The sequence below is a fragment of the Prionailurus bengalensis genome, chromosome D1 (genome assembly GCF_016509475.1).
Source record: "Prionailurus bengalensis isolate Pbe53 chromosome D1, Fcat_Pben_1.1_paternal_pri, whole genome shotgun sequence".
Taxonomy (NCBI): Eukaryota; Metazoa; Chordata; class Mammalia; order Carnivora; family Felidae; genus Prionailurus; species Prionailurus bengalensis.
Genome location: NC_057346.1, coordinates 22,057,202 through 22,083,191, shown reverse-complemented (window position 1 = coordinate 22,083,191; position 25,990 = coordinate 22,057,202). Strand labels below are relative to the sequence as shown.

Genomic DNA, 25,990 nt, shown 5'->3' with positions numbered 1-25,990 from the left:
CCGACTGAGCCATCCAGGTACCACCCCAGTTCCTAGTTCTTATCTGACACCTTCCTCTGCACCACTCACTGGATGGCTAGGAGATAATCTCCTCAGACAAGGAAATTTAAGCTTATGGAGAACTGGCATGCCTGATTTACACAGTGATGGTGGTGGAAAGATGAGACAGCATCTCTCCCTGAGGACTTCTCCATATGTAAAATCAAACTCCCTCTTAGCACCTGGGGTAAGTGTGGAACTGCCTCCCCACCTAACACTGCTGTTCTCTTGGGTCTACGAGTGGGAACACATTTTAATGCTGTGAGGCAAGAGGAATGAAACAGGGAGAACAGGTTGGACAAATAAAAATTGGAAATTTGGTTTCGAAATCAGAAGCATGTGACTTCAAAGAACCATACTTTTCACAGGCAAGGATTGGAAGGTCTTCAAGGGAAGAGTTTTACTAGCAAGTTTTTAAAAGGTCTGAATAAACAAACCGGTGCCACCCAATAAAATCTGAAGATATTCCTGCCACCCCTAGATGTCTATGGCAACCAAGATCTGGAAAACTCTCTTATATCTCCTTTGGCCCAGCAATCTTTTCACCCTAGAATTTCTCCACAAAACCCTTGAGTACGGCCCTCAGATCCTTGGCTTCTAGTGTAATAGTGGCATGCCTTATAAAATACATGAAGGACTGGCTGCAAGATGCAGGAATCAAGTCCAAGACTGAAATTCCTGGGACAAAGAGTCCTAATCCTAGACCTACCTTCTGAGAGGCTCTTATTCTCTGTCCCAAGTCTTCCCTTCTTAGAATCAATGTCATCTAGATATTCACCGTATGTCAAAATGGGCTCTAATAATTTCTATTTACTGATCGCTGTTTCTAAACCTGGTTTACCCCTTCCTACCAATGAACTTGGACAGGTTCTTCCAAGTTTATAATGACAGAGTTTCAGTCAGAGAGAGGGGAACATTCCCAGGCCTCTCGAGAATACAAAAAACAAATAAAACACAAAAAACAGAAAATTCATCAGTTTCTTTCAAGTCTTTGTGTGTTGTCTTATCAAGTCCTTCAAGTCTTATCAAGTCCCTGTCTATTTATTGCACCAAATGAAGACACACACACACACCTCAAATTAAAAAAATCCAGTCAGGTTGAAAACAGACGAACTAAACAGTTCAGGTAACCTACGACCCAGCAATTGCACTACTAGGCATTTATCCACGGGATACAGGTGTGCTGTTTCGAAGGGACACATGCACCCCCGTGTTTATAGCAGCACTATCAACAATAGCCAAAGTATGGAAAGAGCCCAAATGTCCATCGATGGATGAATTGATAAAGAAGATGTGGTTTATATATACAATGGAGTATTACTCGGCAATCAAAAAGAATGAAATCTTGCCATTTGCAACTACATGGATGGAACTGGAGGGTATGATGCTAAGTGAAATTAGTCAGTCAGAGAAAGAGAAGTATCATATGACTTCAATCACATGAGGACTTTAAGAGACAAAACAGATGCACATAAGGGAAGGGAAACAAAAATAATATAAAAACAGGGAGGGGGACAAAACAGAAGAGACTCATAAATATGGAGAACAAACAGAGGGTTGCTGGAGGGATTGTGGGAGGGGGGATGGGCTAAATGGATAAGGGGCACTAAGGAATCTACTCCTGAAATCATTGTTGCACTATACGCTAACTAATTTGGATGTAAAATTTAAAAAATAAAAAATTAAATTAAAAAAAATAAAAATAAATAAACAGTTCAGGTAATTAACAGGTATTTTAAAAGTCAAATGTGACAGCATGTTTGGAGATTCTACCCAAATGTTGACAGGAGATCACCAAAATCCTACAGGAGAAAACAGGCAGCAACCTCTTTGACCTTGATCGCAGCAACTTCTCACTTGTTATCTCTCTGGAGACAAGGGAAACAAAAGCAAAAATGAACTATTGGGACCTCCTCAAAATAAAAAGCTTTTGCACAGTGAAGAAAACAACCAACAGAACTAACAGGCAACTTATAGAATGGGAAAAGATATTTGCAAATGAGATACCTGAAGACTCCCTGACTCTGAACCCTCAAGGACAGAGCTGTATGACAGTCAAGTTTGATGTGTAGATATAAAGTACTGATGAGTGACAGAAAAAGATGGGTTGGTCAGCTATATGGCAATTGCTTTGAACTCCTTACAAAAAACACAGTGCCCACCTAGGAAAGCAGGTTAAGGCACATCCTTCCTCTAGCTGAACCATAACCCAATCTTGATAAGGTGATAAGATCCTGTTGGATGAGGGTTACCTCAAGTTTTGAGCAGGAAGAATTAAAATGTACGTAGGCATCATCTCATTTCTGGTTAAGCAATAAAGAAGATATGCTAATTTTCAATTTACATAACACACCCATCCATCTGGCAATGAGGCAAACCCTCTTTCCTTGATTCTCTGCCTTAAAAAAAAAATCTGGCTTTAGTGGTAAAAAAGCTCAGTGTAAGAAGGAACAATAAATAAAATAACTAAATGCAAATCAAACATAAATGTCATAACATTTAGAAAACTTTTTCTCTTCGGCATTAAAAGGTCAAATTGGATGTCCCTATGTTCTTTTACAATTGCCAATTCATTCTTTTTGTCATTTCTACCCTGATGTTCTCCATGGTCTTTCATCCCTGATCTTCTGAATTTTTATATGCCTGGAAATTCATCAGATTATTAAAACCAGGTGACTGGGTGCCTATCTGATGATTCAGGGTGTGAGCTGTATTAGAGAACTTCCACCTGCTGGAATGAACCTATTGCTATTTAATCACCCCTTCTTATAGAAAGGCCACAAAATGCTGCAGCCTCTAGGTTTCAATAATAACAGATAATAACAACTAGGTCAGAAGTCCCACAACTAAGGGATACTACTTTCATACCTAAACCTTCTACTATTTATGGGGAGGGGGAGCAGAGAGAGCGAGGAGGACACTTATAATGCTAACGAGGTTATTTCAGGACCAACGTTTTTTTTTTTTTTTTTTTTTTTTTCAACGTTTATTTATTTTTGGGACAGAGAGAGACAGAGCATGAACGGGGGAGGGGCAGAGAGAGAGGGAGACACAGAATCGGAAACAGGCTCCAGGCTCTGAGCCATCAGCCCAGAGCCTGACATGGGGCTCGAACTCACGGACCGCGAGATCGTGACCTGGCTGAAGTTGGACGCTTAACCGACTGCGCCACCCAGGCGCCCCAGGACCAACGTTTTTAAACTGAATTGTTTTTAAGAAAATTCAAACATACACAAAAACAGACTGAATAACATGAGACCCTGACATACCCATGGTCTAGATTCGTTATCATCAAACTTTTGCCACACTTACTTTATCTCTGTTGTCTCATTTTGTTGAATTAAAGTAAATCTCAAGCATAATTTCATTTCTTCCCGATATACTTCAGTATCCATATCTGTATAGATATTTTCATATAATACTTCATCATATCTACCAAACTTAAGACTCTTCAAATTCTCTTGCCTGCTTCAAAGACAGATTGCTTTTTTTCACATCAGGATCCAAACAAAGTCCATACATTATATTTGGTGGTTGTTATCTCTAGAAGTCTGTCTTAATCTAGAACCATCTCCCCGTTTTTTAAATTCAAGCCATTAACTTGTTGAAGAAATTGTCAGTTTACTTTAGAATGACTCATCCTTTGGATTTCTGCTTTCTCATAGTATAATTTGTTTCCCTCTATTTCCTGTAAATAGAATCCTCACCACCCTTCTCTTTACATATTGTCTTCATCTAAACCATCTAAACAGAGAACAATTTGAGCGGCTATTTTCTCAATTCTTCCCAGGATGGTGCGTGGTGCCATTCTAAGTGAATAGGAGAGAAGTTACTTTATTATATACAGTAGATTCCATAGGACAGTAGGACTCAATTTCCTCCCAGAACCCAGATGAGAAAAGCTTACAGGCTTGATCATATTCAGTTTCAACTTTTGCAGGGCACAAATACTTCACAGAAGGCACTGTATGTTTTGTATTGCATCATAGCAAGAGGCACAATGTCTGCTTCTCTTACTCTTAGAGATGTGAGGATGAATTAGTGGGTTCAGATGATGGAAATGTCTAACAGTTTCATCCACTAATGACTGCTGTAGATATCTGGTGGGGGGATAGGCAGTTGCAAAGAACCTAAGCCAAGGATTGAGTGAAAATTTCTACCAAGGGTGATCTATCTCATCGTGGGGCCCAAAAGGGATGACAACTTATATGGTACAATACCAAACTGCCTTACTCAAAAGGAATCCATTTGACTTCTCCTTGGCATACCCCTCTAATAGTGGTCAGTGAGAGCAAGACCAGACATGGACTATTCATTTCCACCTTAAAACAGCTTTAAAACTTTGGGGCGCCTGGGTGGCTCAATTGGTTAAGTGTCCAACTTTGGCTCAGGTCATGATCTCATGGTCTGTGAGTTCAAGCCTGCGTCTGGCTCTGTGCTCAGAGCCTGGAGCCTGCTTTGGATCCTGTGTCTCTCACTCTCTCTGTCCCTCCCCCCACTTGCATTCTGTCTCTCTCTCAAAAATAAATAAACATAATTTAAAAAACCCATAATAAATAAATACATAAATACATAAATAAATAAATAAAAATCTAAGTCAACATATTCAAAGTTGTTTGCCTGTCAGAATGGGCCTAGCATGCCAGGAGAGCATTTCCTTTATCTTCCTCAATAATATTTCCAATCTCCCAAATCTTTTTTTCAGAGAAGCATGGAGAAATGCCCCACCAAGATGGGACACAAAACAAATTATGTTCACTACACCTAGCGGGAAATGAAAAGAAATATTTTGCCTCCAAAATCATAACCTAAGTAAACATGGTAAAGTAATACCAGATACCCCCTTTATCACACTTTAAGTGGTTAGAAGATATGAAAGCAGCAGTTTCTAGCCTCTGTACCCAGTGGGTAGTCAATAAAGTTGCTGACAATCTCATTCCTGCTATCAAAAAAGGGCTAACTAGGTAAGGGCAGGGCCTAGACAATTAAGTTATGTACTAAAGCAATATACTACAACAGTGCAAGAGGGAGAACAGAGTTTACTAAAACCAAAGCAACTGGAGCAAGCTGTTTTGGTTAGACCGCCTAGGAAAATGTATCATGCACCAGTTTTTTACTGCCGGAAAACTAGTACATGAATATCCTCCGCTACTACCATATTCCTGAGGTGGCCTCCATCATCTATGTGTTTCATCGCTTAGCATGGATGCTGTCAACCAATAAAGTTCCTGTCTTGGGAGCAGCACAGCGGGATTGTGCCCCTCTTGCTGCACGTATACCCGTACTTTCTTGCTCTTCTTCCACCTGCCCTCCTAGTCCACTGGGACCTATCGAATCTGCATCTACTCTGACAAGGTCGGTGGTGGAGTCGGAGTGGAGGAGAATGAACCTGCCCTACCCTCGCCTCACTGTCCACGAGTAAAACCTACACTAGTGCAAGCTCAGCATGAAGAGCAAATGAAATGGAAACCTTGAGAGTGAGGCCAAAAGTATAAAACATAATTAATAAGTCCATACAATGTTAGCGCTACAGGGGAGATTAAAGGTCACTTAGTATAACTCTCTTATTTTATAAAAGAGAATACTATAGTCCAGAGAAATTAAATTATTTGTCCCAAATTACAGTAGCAATGAGAAAATAAAATACAAAATAAAATGATGTCCAAAGACCTTTTGGGTAAAGATCAAAAACATTAGGTAAAACTACTAATCACGTAGAAATACTTGGAATTTTTAAAGGACAAAAATGTTCATTCATTTTACAAACATTTACTGAGAGCCTATTATGTGACAGGCATAGTCTTAAGAACCGGGGATGAACCATTGAATAAGCAAAAATCCCTGTCTTTGTGGAGTATACAATCCAGCAGGGAGAGAGAGAAAATAAACATTAAGTAAAATATATAGTATGTCATGCAGAAAGAAGTATTATGAAGAAAGGTAAAGCAGAGAAAGGGGATAAGGAATACCTGGGTGTGGAGGTGGTCAGGAGGTGACTTTAAAATAAGATAGTCAAGGGTACCTAAGTGGCTCAGTTGGCTAAGCATCCAACTCTTGATTATAGCTCAGGTCATGATCTCACGGTTCGTGAGTTTGAGCCCTGAGTCCAGCTCCACGCAGACAGTGCAGAGCCTGCTTGAGAGTCTCTCTCTCTCTCAAGAACAAATAAATAAACATTTAAAAAAAAATAAAAAATAAGACGGTCAAGGGTCCAGAAGGCCCTTTAAGAAGATACATTTGAATAAAGACTTAAAGGAGGTAAGGAAGTTAGCCAAATATTACCTGAAGGAGAAGTGTCTCCATGCAGAGCAAACAGCAAATTAAAAAGCCCTAAAGCAAAAGTGTCCCTAGACTGTCCTAAGGAATACAAAGATGAGCAGAATGTGCAAAAACAAAGAGCAGTTGGAGATAAAGACTCAAAAGGGATTAGGACCAGATTTTTTACGGCCTTGTATGACATAATAAGGACTCTGGCTCAAATTTCCTGAATAGCCAAAGGGAACTGTGAGCAGAGGAGTGATACAATCTTACTTTTTCTGAAAGGACTGCTCTGGTTGTGGTACTAAGAGCAGTCTGGAAGGGGCAAATATAGAAACAAGATAACCAACTAGGAGACGGTCACAATAATTCAGGAATGATGATGACTCAGATCAGGGATGCAGTGGGGCAGATACTGAGAAGTAGTTGTATACTGCATACATTTTCAAGGTAGAGCCAACAAGAAGTTGCATAAGAAAGACACAAGTAAAGGTTGACTCTCTTCTTCTTCTTCTTCTTCTTCTTCTTCTTCTTCTTCTTCTTCTTTTCTTGGCTAAAAAGATGGAGCCGTCATTTGCTGAGATGGAGAAGACTGAAGGAACAGATTTTTTTGTTGTCGTTAGGGGGTATGCATGTGTGTGTGTAAAAGGTGGAGACCAGAAGGTTGGTTTTTGGATGTGTTAAGTTTGGTTGCTGTACTGAGAAAGTATACAAAGTACAGGCAGAGAGATTACTTAGGAAACTCTTACAGTAATCCATGAGAGAGATGCTGGTGGTTTGGACCAGGCATCTGGCAGGATAAGGAACATGAACGGGAGATACACTTTGAAGGTAGAGTTGACACAATTTGCTGAGGAAGTGATGAAGGATGAAAATGAGATGAAGACAGAAGGCAATGATTTTTTCAAGTTTCTCGGCCTCAATAAATAGATGGGACATGGGAATTGACATGGGAAAGATTGTAGAAAGAGCAAATTTGAGGGAGGCCAACGATGTGGAAATGTCAAGTAAGCAGTTGGAGTTGCTAACAGTTTGATTTCAGTGATAGGTCTGGACCAGAATATAAATTTGGGAGTATGTAGATAACATTTAAAACCATCAGGGGCGCCTGGGTGGCTCGGTTGGTTAAGCGTCCGACTTCGGCTCGGGTCATGATCTTGCGGTTTGTGAGTTCGAGCCCTGCATCAGGCTCTGTGCTGACAGCTCGGAGCTTGGAGCCTGCTTCCGATTCTGTGTCTCCTTCTATCTCTGCCCCTCCCCCACTTGTGCTCTGTCTCTCTCTATCAAAAATAAATAAATGTAAATTAAAAACAAAAAACAAAAAACATCAGACTAGGGGTGCCTGGATGGCTCGGTCGGTTGAGCGTCCAACTTCGCTGTGAGGACGCTGTTGAGCGTCCAACTTCGCTGTGAGGTCATGATCTCACAGCTCGTGGGTTTGAGCCCCTTGTTGGGCTCTGTGCTGACAGCTCAGAGCCTGGAGCCTGCTTCCGATTCTGTGTCCCCTCTCTCTGCCCTTCCCCTGGTCGTGCTCGGTCTCTCTCTCTCAAAAATAAATAAACATTAAAAAAAACTTTTTTAAAAAACCATCAGACTAAAAGAGATCACCAGAAGAGTAAGTGTAGGTAAAAAAGAAGTCCAGGGACTGAGCCCTGTGACACCCTAATATTCAAAGATGAGGAAAACACAGCAAAAAGAAATGAAGAAGAAATAACCAGTCGAGTTGAAAGAAAAATCAAAAGCTTTGGTGTTGTAGAAGCCAGGTGATAAGAAACTTCAAAAAAAAAGTTTAATTCTGTTGAAAGGTCAAGAGGAAGTATGAGAATGAATGACCATTGGATTTAACAATATGGAAGTCATCGGTGACTCTGAAAAAAGCATCTTCATTGGAGAGATGAAGGCAAATGTCTTGCTAGAATGCATTCAAGAGAGAATGTGAGAACAGGAGGAGGAGGTAGAGACAACTCAAGGAGTTTTGTCAGAAAGAGAAACAGAGAAGGCTGGTGGTAGGTAATGGGGAAGGCAGGGCGAAGAAAGATAGGTTTTCTTCTCTCTGGTTGGTTTTAAAGACGGAAGAAATCACAGCAGCTTTATATACTGCTAGGAGGACTAGGAGTGAGGAGGAAATTATGATGCAGAAGACAAGGCAGAGAAATGCTGAGGCATTGTTTCCTTAAGTAGGTGGAAGGGAACTCGATCTAGCCACAAGTCAGAGCAGGCCTAAGATAGAATAAAAGTTTATCCATATTAAGAACTAAGATACACAGGTAGGTAGGCAGGTAGGTAGGTAGGATGGTGGGAACTTGGGGAACCTCCCTTTGACAGCTTGTTTTTCCAGAGATACAGGAAGCATTGTCACCACCTGGTAAGTATGAGGGAAAACCTAGAAGAAATTTGAGGAGAATAAAGAAATAATTATCTAAGAAAGTTCATTCTTACTCAGTTGTTTATTTGAAATGTCTGCCACCTACCCTATTTGAATTAGTGGGTCCAAACTTAATACCCCCCCCTCCCCTCCCAGAAATCAAAATCTATCTCACTTAGGCTCACTTCTTACATCCAGGTCTCTTCATTTTTATAGGTCCTTCTCATTTAGAAACCTTGTAGAATTTGTCCATCCAACCATGAGTTCACAAACTTATAAATTAGCAAACTCTTAGATTCCAAGCTTCTTTTCAAAGTACATTCATCCAATTTAAACAGGATTTGCCACACTACCATCAGTAAGGGTTATGAGACTCAGGCTTCCTCCTTGGTAGCTGCTAGCTATCCCAGCATTCTCTAACCCCACAGAAATAAATCATTAACACTGTTTATATATGGCCAAATTACAACACAAAAACATATTCCTGCTCAGGGGAGATTTATGTTCATAGACTGAACCTAGAGGAAGAAGACTGGAAAGTTGCTTAATCCTATGCAAGATTTAATCCCATTATCATTTCACTGTGAACTTGGTGTTGGACACATCAATTCACCTATCTCAGATAACCAAACTAAAAAAAAAAAGAAAAAAGAAACTAGAATGAACAAGCAAAAACCTTGTAGTACAAGACCAAATAGGTAAGAACTAATACAACTTATCCTAGAAGTAAAAGGTTGGTCTGACATCTGAAAACCAATTATTGTAATACATTTTATTAAGTAGAAAAAAAAAAGACAAAAAACACACAATAATCCTAATAGATGCAGAAAAACATTTCACAAAATTAAATACTTTTTCAGGATAAAAACACTCAACAAACTAGTAACAAAAGGTAACTTCCTCAAACTAATAAAGGGAATTCAGGGACCCTTTATTAAAAGCTTTTATTAAAACTCACAGCAAACATCACACATAATGATGAAAGACCAAATGTTTTCCCCCTAAGATTAGAAACAAGACAAGGATGTCCACTCGTCATTCCTATTCAACATGGTACTGGATGTTCTACCCAGGGCAATTAGGCAAGAAAAAGAAATAAAAGGCATCCAGATCAGAGAGGAAAAAAGCAAAACTATCTCTGTTTGCAAATGAGAAGATCTTATATATTAAAAAATCCCAAGAAACCCCCCCAAAACCACTAAAAGTAAAAAAGAGTTCAGGAAGGTTGCAGAACACAAGAATAATATACAAAAAATCAATTACATTACTATACACTTGCAATGAACAATCTGCAAATAAAATTAAGAAAATAATTCTATTGAAAATAGCATCAAAAAGAATAAGATACTTTGGAATAAATTTAACAAAGTAAGTACAAATTTTATGCCCTAAAAACTACAGAACATTGTTGAAAGAAGTTAAAAAAGACTTAAATGAATGTAAAGATATCTTGTGTTCATGAATCACAAGGAATTGCTCCAAAAGTGACCTATAGATTCAATGCAATCCCTATTAAAAAAAATCTCAGCTAGCTTTTTTTGCAGGAGGTAATCTTAAAATTCATATGAAAAATGCAAGCGACTCAGAATAGCAAACCAATCTTGAAAAAGAAGAACAAAGTTGGAAGACTTCCACTTCCCAACTTCATAACATACTAGAAAGCTACATTAATCAAGACAGATTGTACTGGTATAATGATAAACATATAGATTAATGGAATAGAACTCAGTTCAGAAATAAACCCCTACCTTAATGGTCCACTAATTTTTGACAAGAATGTCATATCAATTCAACAGCACAAATGATAATTTTTTTGAACAAATGGAGCTAGGACAACTGGATATCCTCGTTCAAAAAAGTGAAGTTGGACCCAGGTCTAACACCTGCACAAAAATTAACTCAAAATAGATCACAGACTGGGGCGCCTAGGTGGCTCAGTTGGTTGAACATCTAACCCTTGGTTTCAGCTCAAGTCATGAACTCACGGTTTCTGAGTCCAAGCCCTGCCATCGGGCTCCATGCTGACAGTGTGGAGGCTGCTTGGAACTCTCTCTCGCCCTCTCTCTCTGCCTCTCCCCTGCTCACTCCCTCTATCAAAATAAATAAACTTATAAAAAGAAAAACAATAGATCACAGACCTAAATGTAAGAACTAAAATGATAAAACTCTTATTAGAACACACAGGAATAAATCTTTGTGACCTTGGATTAGGTATCGGTTAAAGAAACAAAAGAAAAACAAAAGAAAAAGTTTAGATGAATTTGAGTTCATCAAAATTAAAAACTTCTGTGTGGCAAAGAAAATCATCAAGAAAGTAAAAAAAAAAAATCTCCAGAATGGGAGAAAACCTTCACTAATCATATGTCTGAGAAGAGACCTATATAGCGAATATACTAACACTCATAACTCAATAATCAAAAGATAAATAACCCAAGTACAAATGGGCAAAGGATCTAAAAAGATAGTTTTCCAAAGAAGATATACAAATGGCTGATAAGCACGTGAGATGCTCAACATTATTAGCCACCAGGAAAATGCAAATTAAAACCACTGTGAGATACCACTTCACACCCAGTGGGATGGCTATAATCAGAGACAGATAATGACACATGTTGGTAAATGTGAAGAAATCTGAACCCTTATCACCATAGGTAGAAATATAAAATGGTATAGCCACTTTGGAAAACGGTTTTCAATTCCTCAAAACATTCAACATAGAGCTACCATGTGACCCAGCGTATTCATTCCTAGGTATACACCCGAGAGAAATGAAAACATATGTCCACAGAAAAATCTGTAAGCAAATGTTCATAGCAGCGTTATTCATAATAGCCAATTAGGAGAAAGAGCCGAAATGTTCAAGTGATGAATGCGTAAAATAAAATGTGGTATCCATAGAGTGGAATATTACTGGGCAACAAAATGCAATGAAGTATTATACTGATACATGCTAAAACATGGAAAAAATCTTAAAAACATTATACTAAACATGGGGCGCCTGGGTGGCTCTGTCTGTTGAGCGTCTGACTTTGGCTCAGGTCATGATCTCACGGTTCGTGAGTTCGAGCCCCGCGTCAAGCCCTGTGCTGACAGTGCTGACAGCTCAGAGCCTGGAGCCTTCTTCAGGTTCTGTGCCTCCCTCTCTCGCTCTCTGCCCCTCCCTCACTCCTGCTGTCTCTCACAAATAAAGAAACATCAAAAAAAAAAAGAAAAGAAAAGAAATTATACTAAACAAAGACTCCAGACACAGAAATTATATATTGTATGATTCCATTCTTATGAAAAGTCCGGAACACATAAATCTATCTATAGAGACAGAAAGCAGGTTGGTGATTGCTGAGGGCTGAGGGAGGAGGGAATGGGAAGTGACTGCTAATGGGATGGAATTTTCCTTCCTAAAATTTTTAACTGTGGTAAAAAAACAAAAACAAACAAACAAAAAACTGCACATAATCTAAAGTTTACCATTGTGATTGTTTTTAAGCGTGTACACGCTGTGTTCAGTCATGTTAAGTAGATTCACACTGTTGTAAAATAGATCTCCAATACTTTTTCATATTGTAAAACCAAAACCCTACGCATTCAACAACTTTGCATTTCTTCCTCCCCCCAGACCCCAGCAATACTATTCTAGTTTCTGTCTTTATGAATTTGACTAAGTTCCTCATATAAGTGGAATCATACTGCGTTTTGCTTTTTGTGACTGGTTTACTTCACTCAGCATGTTCGTAGGGCTCATCCATATTATATCATGTGGTAGTACTTCTTTCCTTTTTAAGGTTGAATAATATTCATTGTATGTATAGACCACATTTTGCTTATCCATTCATCTGTCGACAGACACTTCTTGGGTTGCTTCCACTTCTTGGCCACTGTGAGTCATACTGCCATGAACATGGGTATGCAAATATCTGTTCGAGATCCTGCTTCCAATTATTTCAGATACATACTCAGTAGTGGGATTGTTGGATTATGGGGGCATCTCTTTAGAATGACGAAACTATTCTAAAATTTGACAGTGGTGACACTTGCACAATCCTAGAATATACTAAAAACCACTGAACTGCACATTTCAAATGAGTTAATCACATAGTATATGAATTATATCTCAATAAAACTGTTAGAAATACAACTCGTAAAGGCTGAATCATGGATACAAATACTTAAAGATTTTGACTGAACTGGATTATTAATCTGGTTAAATAACCAGTCAATCTTGTCATACAGGTAATTTTGACCCTTATTTTTGATGACCTGGCTTGATGTTTAGGCGTTTTTTGAGATGTAACCTATGTGCTTCTTCAACACTGATCATTAGAGAAAGTTGGAAAAAGAAATTCTCAGTACCTTTAATTCAATACTAAACCTTTTCATATTTTGTGTCAGGAAATCAGTGATGAAATAACAAATTCACACTAACTATAGAAATTTTTACTTCATCTGCTCTGTAGATACGCCATTCTTCAGATTTTTAAAAGATAGGGAAATAAGGCAGGACCTTTACTCACTTTGACTTCAGATTTACTTTTTGAAATGTCACTCACAATTATTTCACATAGAAGAAGCTCAAAAGACAGAGGGTTTATTTACCTTGTTTTTACAGTACAAAATTATAAAATTATAAAGTACTATGGCCAATGGCACTGAATGGGGAAAGAGGCAATAAGTTTAAAAGCCAGGAGAGAAAAATCTTGAGGAAAACAAAATGTGCATCAAATTCAGATTCTTCTCATCTCTAATCGCTATATACAACTAGAACAGCTAACAGGAATGTAGATGGCCACTGATGCTCAGAAACCCATTTCATCATCTTTTCTGTTTTATCTAGACATTTCCAGTTTTGTCAAGACTCAAAGAAACAGTTTTAAAAAGGCAATAAATGAGATAATCTCAATGATTTCTCATGATCTCTTCTGATCGGAGCAGAGCTAAGTAAAAAAACCTTACTGGTCTAACTGATCATTTTTTAAAAACAAGAGACTCCGCACAGTTCATGGCAAAAACACAAGCTTGGAAGCCAGCTTTCAATTTCAGCCCCAAGCACAGACTGAAACAATGGTAATGATCTAATTATAGAGACGGTTGTTACGTGGGACAGTCTTTCTAGATTACATATCTTATACACTTTATCAGTTTTTCCTAAATAATCTCTCAGGGTTGGTTTTAAATGAAGACTGAAATACTAACAGTTGGATTCAGATTCTCATTACACATTTTTCAAAGTCCGTCTGTGTGCAGAAACCAAATTATGCATGGCGACTCGAAGAGCTGAGTTCCCCACAGGGATATCACAGGAGTTGATGACCGAATGTAGTGCCCGGGTATATGCTGCAAATAAAGATTTGCACGGTGATGAAGTCAGTCAGATTCTCCACTACTCTCCCCACTTCCTTCCCATTAGTACTGCTTCTCTACTAAGTCTCATAGGTATTAACTTTGCCTATTCATTGAATACATATTTATCGAGTACTTAGTACATGCCAAGCACTCTGTGAGGACAGAAAAGATAATGAAGAGGATGGACACAGAGATAATTAAGTTTCAGGGTAGTACTTTCAAACCAGAGGCATATACAAAATGTTGTCACATAATGAATTTCAGAATGAATGAAAACACATCCGGGAAGAGGGAAAAGATTTCCAGAAGTAGTAACATTTAAGATGGTCTAGGAGGATTAATAAGAGTAAAGGAAAGGCGGCTTTCAGGGCAGAAAAATAGATGGCACAAAAGGTATAAAAGAAAGTGATGTGTACTGGAAGTAGCAAGTCTGATAAGGCTGGAGTGTCACCTGGGGCCAGAGAGAAAATATGCTAAATATGGCATGCATTTCGTACTGTAATGGTGAACCCCAGAGGTTTTAGAAATAGACGAATGGCATGATAAGATTTGTGTTTTTAAAATTTAACTCACAGAATTGATTAGGAGCTTGTATCACACAGACAGGGCAGGGGGAATACAAATACTGGCGGTATTTTTGGTATGCACATGAAGCCTACACAATCTCTACCCTATGTAATAAATAAATATATTTAAGGACAGCCAGGAAACAGAAACATTGGTGACAATAATAAGGACTCTGTTTTTCTCTAGCTGGGATTCCTGAATATAGAGCTGATACTGGTCCTCATTTTCCTCAGTGTCACCTGGCAGAAGTGGCAGTCTAATGTGGATACAGATGGTAATAAGTCTATGTTAAATAACATTAAAGTATTTGGGCAGTAGGGAATGTAACTGGACAGAGGCCTAACTTCGATGGCCCTAAAACACAAGCTCTCATTTCTTCATTCACAGGAGGACCTGGAATCCAAGTCTCCCTACAGTGGAATGGAAATATTTCCTCAGCATAAATGGAGACAAGAAAGTAACAGATCTCAAAAAGGATTTTAACTCACTATAATTATTTTTATTGTCTCAAGAGTTGCTTTGTAAAGGAGTTATAACAGTCACTGATATCTAGTAAACAACCAATGAATGTTAAATTACTACAACCACTACATTGTTTGTTGGTTTGTTTGTTTGTTTGTTTGTTTGTTTGTTTCATTGCCACCAGGCCCCAACCATTCCTTTAAGAAGCTTACCTCTAGGGTTTTTATAGAAAATACAATTGTTGGCACAGGTATCAGGATGCGCATCCCAAAAATCAGGACCACAACAGCATAGTGGAGGTAAAGTAATATTATACAGCTGCATTTTCTCCTGGATCTGGGCTCTTAGAGCTTCCGTATATCTATATAAAGATAACAGTAAGATCAGGCAAAGTGAACCACTAGGAAGAGAATGAGCATGAGCCCTTATTTCACCAGCTTTCACTAGTAAAATTATTTCACATCTCCATGCCTCAACTCTTCCTCTTGTACTGGGAAATAGCACGGGAGGAAATACAGTGCTATTCCGCTAGAGCCAGGACTTTATGCAGAACTTTTCAAAATACCTTTGGCATTCCTTTTCTCTCTGTTGTTGTTTTTCTCTGGCTCCTTTTACTTCCTCAAGCTGTAGCTGGGCTATTTTCTCACTCATCTTCTCTCCTGAACATGGCTCTTCATGGAAGTTCATTCTTAGTATCCTCTGCTCCTCAGCGTAACGTTGCTGCTCTTTCTTTTTTTTAATTCTGAGAATAAAATAACATGGTTAGGAATTTCATAAAATCATTATTTAGGACTAGCTACTAGAACCAAATAATTCAAAGAATTCCCAGAAACAAGGGAGTCAGGAAATCAGTTTAGCACCCCTAGAATAGCCTCAAAAATTCCTGCTGGCTGATTTGAGTTTATCTTATAGCTCACATAAATATGTAACCTCTCAAGTGGCAATGACCATTGGTTACAAATAAAAAAGTGTTTCTGGGGGTGCCTGGGTGGCTTAGTCGGTTAAGACACTGCTTCTTGATTTCAGCTCAGGTCATGATCTCACAGGTTTGTGAATTCAAGACCCACACTCGGCTCTGCACTGACAGTGAGGAGCCTGCTTGGGATTCTCTCGCTCCCTCCCTCCCTCTAGGCCCCTCCCTCACTCTTCTCTCTCAAAATAAATAAACTTAAAAAAAAAAGTTTTTCTGTAAGAATCCAATTACAAAAGCATTCTTTCCTTAAACAGCCAAATAAATAGATAGATAAATAAACCAAACAATCAACCAGACAAAATCCAAAAACAATGACTTTTATGGCTCTCAACATCAGGCACTGAGAAACAGTGATTCTTGACAAATGGCAAACAAATGAAGTGAGCCCTTTAACTGCCCAAGCCTTCAAAGTCGCCAGGCAGTGGCACAGGGGTGGGAGTGTTGAGGTAGAGCCTGGTGGACTGAGTTGAGAAGATACAGCTCACAGTCCAGGGACACAAAGGCAACTAGAGTTCGTAAGACAGAATACCAGAGAGGAGAAAACCCAGAGATCTACAAAGGTCTCCTTCTAATACACAGCAGAGTACTGTGCACATGTTGGAAGAGAGAACCTGAGGTTAGGGACAGAATCATCAGAATGACTAACAAGGGAGAGTGCCTTGTGCTCACACAGAGCTGGGAACAGTGCCTGTTCCTGCCACTCAGACATGAAAAACTCATAATGCACAGGGCACTGGGTAGAGTTTTCAGGAAGATCTTACCTCCACAGTGGGGAATAACGATTAGTCCCAAACTGAGCACTGATCCAGACACAATCTAATAAATTATAAAAGCAAAGCTCTAAAGTAATTTAACTACATCCCAGAACAAAGCTCAGAAAAATGTATATGAATACAAAGATATTCAGCAACCAACAAGGCAAAATTTACAATGTTTGACACCTAATTAAAGATTACCTGGCATGCAAAGAAGCATGTTTATGTTTTAAAAGAAGCTTATGTTTTCCTAAATATACTCATAATTAAGAGAATAACCAATTAAAACCAACTTAGCACTGAGTTATTAGAATTAGCCAGAAAAACGTTAGTTATTATGACTATATTTTATATGTTCAAAAGTTAGGATATAAAAAAGGACAAATCAAACTTCTCAAGATGAAAACTACAATTTCTGAGATGAAAAATGCACTGGAGAACAAGCCTAGATCTAATGGAATCAATAATTAATAACATTTCAAAACCAAAAACACCAAGCCCACATGGGTTCACCAATCACAGAAGAAATTATACCAATTCTCTACAACCTTTTTCAGAGAACAGAAGCAGAAAAAAATATTTCTTAACTCATCCTATGATGCCAGCATTACCCTAATACCAAAACCAGACAAAGATATTACAGGAAAAGACAACTAAAGACCAATATTTTTCATGATCACAGAGACAAAAATCTTCAAAACTGTTAGCACATCAAAACTAACAATGTATAAAAAGAATTAGATGCCAAGACCAAGTGTGATTTATCCCAGGAATGCAAGGCTGGTTCGACATGAAAAAAAATCAATTAATGTCATGTATCACATCAAAAGACTAAATAAGAAAAATCACATGACCCTATAAATAAATGCAGAAAAAGCATTTGACAAAATCCAACACCATTTATGATGATACTCTTGGTAAACTAGAAATAAAAGGAACATCCTAATCTTGATAAAGACTCTACCAAAAAAACCTACAGCTAACATCATACTCAATGGTGAGAAACTAAACACTTACCCACGAGGATCAGGAACAAAGCAAGACTGTCTCCTCTCACCACTCCTTTTCAACATGGTACTAAAAGTCTTAGCTAATGCAATAAGACAAGAAAGGGAAATAAAAGATATAGAGATTGGGAAGGAAAATAAAACATCTTTGTTTCCAGATGACATGACAGTCTATGTTCTTCCCAACCTGATCTATAGATTCAATGAAATCCCAATAAAATTCCCAGCAAGTTATTTTATAGATATTGACAAACTGATTCTAAACTTTATATGGAAAAGGCAAAATTCCCAGAATAGCCAACATAATATCAAAGGAGAAAAACAAAGTTGGAAGACAGACACTATTCAACTTCAAGACTTATTATAAAGGTACAGTAATCAAGACAGTGTGGTATTGGTAGAAGAACAATTAGAACAATCGACACAACACAGAGCCCAGAAATAGACCCATCTAAATAGAGTCACTTGATCTCTGACAAAGAAGCAAAGCAATGCAATGGCACAAAGACAGTCTCTTCAACAAATGGTGTGGGAACAACTGAATATCCATATGCAAAAACTCAATCTAGACGTAGAACTTACACTCGTCACAAAATTAACTCATAGAATTAAATATAAAACACAGGACTACAAAGCTCCTAGAAGATAACTTAGGAGAAAATCTATATGATCTTGGATATGGTAATGATTTTTCAGATACAATACCAAAGACACGATCCATTAAAGAAATAACTGATAAGCTGGCTCCATTAAAGTCAGAAACTTCTGCTCTGCAAAAGGCACTGTCAAAAGAATGAGAAGTCAAGCCACAGGCTGGGAGAAAATATTTGCAAAAGATATCTGATAAAAGACCATGAACCAAAATATACAAAGAACTCTTAAAACTCAACAGTAAGAAAACAAACCTGATTTAAAAATGTGCCAAAGACCTGAACAGACACAAAGAATATGCCCAGTTGGCCTTGAACAACACTAGTTTCAACTGCATGGGTCCACTTTGATATGGATTTTTTTTACAGTACAGTACTGTAAATGTATTTTTTATTTCTTATGATTTCCTTAATAACATTTTCTTTTCTCTACTTTAGATATATATACCATATAAAATACGTGTTAACCGTTTATGTTATTGTGAAGGCTTTCAGGCAACAATAAGCTACTAGTAGTTAAGTTTTGGGAGAGTCAAAAGTTACATGTGGGTTTTTGACAGTGTAGCATGTTGCTGCCCCTAACTCCTATTTTGTTCAAAGGTCGTACGATTATGGGATCATGCCTTGGTGATGAGTGAGTGAGTGAATTATTGACTGACAACTGACTGACTGACTGACTGACTGACTGACTAAATGGTGAGGTTACCCTTCGGTGAGCATTAACATGGAAGATAAATATTTTCATATCTTTTGCCTGGAGAGAACTATACATTTACCTCTTCCCCAGATCTCCTTGTCACCAACTTTCCAATAATGTTCCTTTCAAGTCCCCTGAGACCATCCAGCCAAATAACTGAGCACAGCCCATGGATCAGCATGGATTCCTGCCTCTATAAGCATAAGAGTTTAGGTTGAGTGAACAGTAATATATCTTAGATGACCAAAACAGAGTCATAATGGCCCTTCAATCGATTCTCAGACTTGAGCCAACTTATAGACCAAGAACCTCTTGAAGTGGAGTCCAGGTTTCCTTGAGGAAGGACCCTGCTACAATGCCAGAATTTTATACTGTTAATCTTTCTCTCAGTCTTCCACAAAGGAACCATGATCTATTATCCAAATGCCATAGGTCTCTATGAGTCAGACTATTGTGATTATTGCTTTGGCTCAGTTATCCAATTACAGTAACCACATCCCTCTTTTCTTGTTGATTAAGTACCTGCCATTCCAGAGTCCCATTATCCTCATTGCATCAGGAATCCCAATTTGGTGGTTGCAGTTCCTACTGTAATGTTTGACCTACAGAGAAGGGTGACTACAGAACTCTTCAAGAATGCTGAGGCTCCCCTCACAAGTTTTTCACAGTGGTGGTGAAAGGTGTGTCCTCTTGACCCTCCCAGAGCTGGTGAACAGGTCTTACATGGTAAGTTCATTCTAACGTACCAATCTCTCTAAGCTTTCGGGTACTTTCCTCTACAATATGCCAAAGAGGTTCTGGCATTTAACTTCATTTCGTATAGGCCACCTTTGGGTCCATGGTTTAGTCAACTAACCAACATATTAAAGACTCTTCTAACCCCTCAATCTAAAAGACTGAATTTGGAGTCTCTGCTGAGTGGGCACAGACCAATAAATTCTGCCTGATCCAACTTGATATTCCATCCACTATGATCCTATCCTTTTATGACCTATTCTACATGTATTCTCTAGATTTCTATACATATAAATTCTTTTTGGAGTGTAATGTATCTCCTCATAGGTCATACTTTGTATCTTACTTGGGGACTGCTGGGACTTGAGTCTAGTTATAGTTTGAGAAACTAAGAGTGCTGGCAGGGGTAGCAAATTAATATAGGCCCAAATCAGGGCAGAGGCTATGGGGATGGGTAGCAGGGTCTGATGGTTAATTTTATGCATCAACTTGATTTCACAGACCATGGGGTGCACATTATTCAGGGGACCTCTGTGAAGATGTTTTTGGATGAGATTAACATTTAAATCAGTAGACTACATGGGGCGCCTGGGTGGCGCAGTCGGTTAAGCGTCCGACTTCAGCCAGGTCACGATCTCGCGGTCCGTGAGTTCGAGCCCCGCGTCGGGCTCTGGGCTGATGGCTCAGAGCCTGGAGCCTGCTTCCAATTCTGTGTCTCCCTCTCTCTCTGCCCCTCCCCCGTTCATGCTCTGTTTCTCTCTGTCCCAAAAATAAATAAAAAACATTGAAAAAATCAATCAATCAATCAATCAATCAATCAATCAGTAGACTACAGGGGCGCCTGGGTGGCGCAGTCGGTGAAGCGTCCGACTTCAGCCAGGTCACGATCTCGCGGTCCGTGAGTTCGAGCCCCGCGTCAGGCTCTGGGCTGATGGCTCGGAGCCTGGAGCCTGTTTCCGATTCTGTGTCTCCCTCTCTCTCTGCCCCTCCCCCGTTCATGCTCTGTCTCTCTCTGTCCAAAAAAAAAAAAAAAAAAAAAAGTTGATAAAAAAATAAATCAGTAGACTATATAAAACAGACTGCCTTCTCTAATGTAGGTGGGCCTTGTCCAATCAGTTGAAGGACTAAATAGAACAAAAAAGGCTGACCCTCCCAATAGTAAGAGGGAACTCCTCCTGACCCTGGATGCTTTGAGCTAAGACATTAGTCACATCCTGCCTTTACACTAAAACTGAAATACTGGCTTTTCCTGGATATTGAGCCTACCAGCTTTGTGTGTGTGTGTTTTAAGTTTATTTATTTAAAGTAATCTCTACACCCATCGTGGGGCTCGAACTCACGACCCTGAGATCAAGAGCTGCATGCTCTACCAACTGAGTCAGCCAGGCACCCCAAGCCTGCCAGCCTTTGAATGGCAACTATATCATCAGCAATCCTGGTTCTGACTACAACTAAACCATTGATTCTCCTGCATCTCCAGCTTGCAGATCTTGGGACTTGTCAGTCTCAGTAATAATGTGAGCCAAATCCTTACAATAAATCATATGTATACCACACACACACACACACACACACACACACACACACACCCATTTTTGGTTCTGTTTCTCTGGAGAACCCTAACTAATACAGAGGGAAAGAATGAGAAGGACATTAAGGAGAAAGAATGAATAAGTCTTAGCAACTGATAAAATATAGATTTGGAGGACAGGGGAAAGAGAGAGAAGATGACTCAACCAGAGGATAGTGTGCTTGAGATAAGTGAAGAGGACAAATAGATTTGGAGAAGAAGACAGTGCATCTGACTTACCCAGCCTGAGTTTGAAAGGCATGGGCTACACCCAGGGGTAGATGTACAGGTTCCTGGAGGGAACTTGGGACTAGTTTTTGGAAAATAGTTCTAGTCATGAGAAAACAATGGGAGTCATCTCTACAGAGAGAGTTGAAATTTTAGTGAATGAGACCATGTAGATTATTTCAAAGAACCTAACCAGCTCCAACTCTCTATAATGAGTTTGAATTCTGGGATTATAACTGTCCTGGTTCCAATATTCTTTTTATTTTTAACGTTTATTTATTTTTGGGAGAAAGGCAGAACATGAGCAGGGGAGGGGCAGAGAGAGAGGCAGACACGAAATCTGAAGCAGGCTCCAGGCTCACAAGCCACGAGATCACGACCTGAGCCAATGTTGGATGCTTAACCAACTGAAGCCACCGGGCGTCCCTTCAATATTCTTAAAGGTATCTTGGTACCTAAGCCTTTCAAAAATTACAGAATTTATATTGCTGATTAGTGGTTCAGAGACCACTTCTAGAATCCCTCTCAGAACATCCCTGCTAGATGGTCACCCTGTATCTACTAAAGCCTACAGGGACAGGAAGCTCACTCCTTCATGAAGCAGTCCATTTCTCTTCAGTCTGGAAGAATTCTTGAGAGAAGGCCAGAATGAAAAGGGGCTTCAGGGGAAGATTTGCCAGTAAAATAGAGGAAGCAGTAGGTGGACCACTGAGGAACAAAGGTATCAAGAAAATCAAAGAGGAGATCTATCAAGAAGTTACAGGAGAATCAGAACTTAGACTCCTGGAGTTATAGATGAGGAGGCTCCTGATGACTGGAGAGAAGATGATTCCAAACAAGTGGTAGAAACTAAAGTCAGATTCCCAGGGGCTAAAGACAGGTTTGGTGAGAGGAGTTAAGCGTGTTGACTGCTTCTTCAAGTGAGGGCTCTTTTAGGGGACTTTGCATTTCCCCTCCATCAGCAAGGTGTATTTGAGCCTTTCTTGGTATTTGTAGGTGGAGAACCCACCTCTATTATGAATACTTGACTACATGAATACAATTTAGAGTGTAGGTATAGAAGAATCCACCTTTGAACGATTGCTTTATAAAGTGGGATTCATTTTGCAGATACAATTTTATAATGGCTCATATCCATACACAATTAGGCTGGAGTCATCTATTACTGCATTACAAATCACCCCTACAACTTAATGGCAGAAAACAACAATAAAGACTTATCCCATTATTTTTGTGAGTCATGAATGTAGACAAGTCACAGTGGGGACAGCTTATCTCTGTTCTATGATATCTGGGGCCTCAGCTCAGACTCAAATGCTGAGGAGCTAGAAACATCTAAAGGCTTAACTGACACTGGAAGATCCATTTCCGGACATGACTCATTCATGTGCCTGGCAAGTTCATGTTGGAAGTTGGTTCCTCCTGACATGATCTCCACAGTGTTGCCTGGATGTCCTCACAACAGGAGGTCTCACTTCCCAGAGTGAGCAATTCAAAGGGCCCAACGTGGAAGCTGCAATTTTGTTAATCATCTCACCTGGGGAGCCACACACCAGCAGTCTACAATATCCTATGGGTCACAGGACCAGCCCTCTTCATTGTGTAAGGGGTGAATACCAAGAGAACTGGGTCACTAGGGGCCAGCTTGGAGGCTGGTGGCCACACCTGGCATGACAGAGGTCAGTTAAAGCCAGACCAGAGCAGTACTGACAGAATGCTGAAGGTCAGGCAGCTGGCAGAGGCCCAAGCCTAACTGAGCTGGTCCACTGTCTTGGCTATTCTAGCCATGGGGTCTATAGATGCTGTGCTTGCTCTAACAGATTTTTCATTAGCCCAATCCATTAACCTTCCATAGGTGGAGAGTTTGTAATTTCCCAAAAGGGAAGCATCAGCTGGGACCTTCAAACCAAAGCCACACAAAGCCGCTTTGCTGGGCTGGACAAACTCTCTGCTTGACACATGTCTATGGGATGCACATTTTCTGGAAGCACATTTTCTGTGGCTGCTAATGAATTTAGAGCTGAGTGGGAAGGGGGAGTGAAACAACAGCAGGACCTCAGAAATGATTCTCCATTGAGCAAAGCTAGAAAGAAATCTACATTAACATAGTAGATTTGCATGAAAATAGTCTTTTCATTCTTTGTAAGGAGCCATAAATATGGATGTGTGGTGACACGTAAAACTTTGCAGGAGCCAGCAGGAGTTTCCACTATGGTTTCATGCTGGAGCACCTACCTCGCCAGCTATTTTGCTGACCCACAGGAGAACGGAAGGCCTAACATTCTTCCTCCTCACCACCTCCTACATGCCCTGGTGGGAGCTTTCCTGCCCTTTTGCCTTTCCAGGTGGAATGATGTGGCTTAGAACAGCCTAGACAGCTCGTCCTGAATAGAAGGGCAGGGAAAACCAGTGGACAGGACGGGAAAGGGAAAGGGTAAACATGTGAGAGATACTGAGGTGCCAGAAGCACAGTGGCCCCGCTAGAGAAGCTTCACCTAGAAGGTGCTCTCTCTTCTTCTGGGGCAGAAGCACCTCAACAGGATTGCCCCACTTCTCAGCAGAGCTTGCTAACTCGGAGACCTGCTGCTTCTGAACAGCTAAGTCAAGGTGAAAAGGAAGGGATTTTCCTCCAGGAAAAACAAGGGCTTCTGTTTCCATTACACAGCCTTTGTTATTATCGTGCTGTGTGACCAGGGCAAGTCTCAATCTTTCCACCTGTAGTTTCTTCATCTGTGGATAAGAAGAATCTGCTTCTCTGGAGTTTGGATATGTAGTTCAGTGCAGAAGGAATGAGTAAGTATTCACCAGACTCCAAAGCACGACTAGGTGAAAGGCTTACTGGGGAAACAGGGCAAAAGTGTTACCTTGCTCTCCAGCAATTTCCTGGGCTTCCTTCAGAGCTGTGTGGCATTAAGACAGGACCACAGACTTGGGGGCCAAATGCCTGGACAAACTGCTTGCCCTGCCTTCCTGTGTGCCTGGAACACACTGCTCCCTAGGAGCATTCTCCCCTGCCACTTTAAAATAAGGGACTTGGCCAGTGGCCCTCTGTACAGTGCTTTCTGGTCTTTCATGGCCTTGAGTTTAAAGGCTGGAACGGCCACATGGTGAACTGTGGAATGTGGACCAGATGGACATGAGTTCTCCCCCACAGGTCTCCAGAAGAGCTCAGAGATTAACCCATCCCGTTTCTTCACCTTTATTGATCACCTGGGGGACCTTGTAAAAAATATCAGTCCCCTGCCTCACCCAGACCAACTGAATAAAGATCTGAGGGCAGGGCCCCCGCTTAGGTATAGTTTAAAAAGCTCCCTGGGTGATGCAGATGTGCATCAAAGCTGAAATCACTTAACCCATCATGATTTACAGCTCTCAGCAGAGAGGCTCAGGTCCAGGCACTGGCCCAAACACTCTTATTAGTTAGAAGCAGGGCTGGAAGTGGACCTTAAAGCTTGTGAACCCCAATCCCTGAAAAGTACCTAGAAGTGACTTCTGGAATCTCTATCTCCCCCACCTATGGAAACTCGTGGATTGTCTCAATGAAAATTATCCCGCATCCTGAAGGTAGCAATGGAGAGACACCTCCAGAGTGGGAGGGCAGTTGGATCACACACTGACTTTCTGAGAGTCACCTTTCCCCTTGGCAATCTCATGAATCACGGGTGCTACTATCAAGCTGGACACAAGATGCCTAATTTAAATTTTAGCTTTGCTAAAAGGGAAAATTGATGGGAAGCAGCCACAGAAAGTCACATATGACAAGAAAATCCGCCCACTTCAGCTCACCTGTCTTCTGAGGGGGATGCCTGTTGGCTGCCTCCCTGCCTAGGCCCACATGGTGGAGGCCATTTCCTTTCCCAACAGACCAGAAAGTTCTGCGAGGCCCACTGCAGTCCGTGAGGTCAGAGTCAAGGAGGAAGGCCAGGGATCTTCTATGTTCAAGCTTCCTCTCCTGCTGACATGGTAGAAGGGCCACCCTCCCTCCAGCTCCACATCTCCCCCAGCTGTCCCCTCACTGGTGCCCTCCCAGCTTCAGGAAATGCACTGAAAGTATATAGCAGAGGGGTGGTTTTGCTATCCTGCTTCATCTTTTCCTGGCTAAGAGACCCAAGATTCAGTCACAACAGAAAGAATCGCTAGACCTGCAGTCGGCAGGTCTGCATTCAGGTTTCGAGTGTTGGATTTGCTTGCCACAAGACCTTGGTCTATTCCTTACTTCCTCTGAGCTTTTGCCACCTCAACTTAAAAATAGGGATCTAGAACCCCACTCTACCTCCGAGGGCTGTGACAAAGACCAGTCTCACTGACGTACGCCCTAGAGTCTACTTGGGTGAGGGCCTTCATTAT

At 40.3% G+C, this 25,990-nt stretch overlaps 1 protein-coding gene across 3 annotated transcripts in view; it reads right to left on the bottom strand.

Moving 5' to 3' along the window:
- Nucleotides 1-1,753: 1,753 nt before the first annotated feature.
- Nucleotides 1,754-25,990, bottom strand: part of CCDC15 (coiled-coil domain containing 15) — a 102,536-nt gene continuing 78,299 nt past the window's right edge. For 2 of the 3 annotated variants that reach the window (XM_043579719.1, XM_043579722.1), the window contains 3 exons: nt 15,594-15,770; nt 15,241-15,389; nt 13,229-13,990 (listed from right to left, as the gene is read on the bottom strand). In XM_043579719.1, coding sequence (XP_043435654.1) covers nt 13,869-13,990; nt 15,241-15,389; nt 15,594-15,770 — 448 coding nt within the window. In that variant the 3' untranslated portion in view covers nt 13,229-13,868. Of the gene's footprint in view, nt 1,908-13,228; nt 13,991-15,240; nt 15,390-15,593; nt 15,771-25,990 lie in introns of those variants that run through there. The other variant, XM_043579720.1, reaches the window with a different exon arrangement.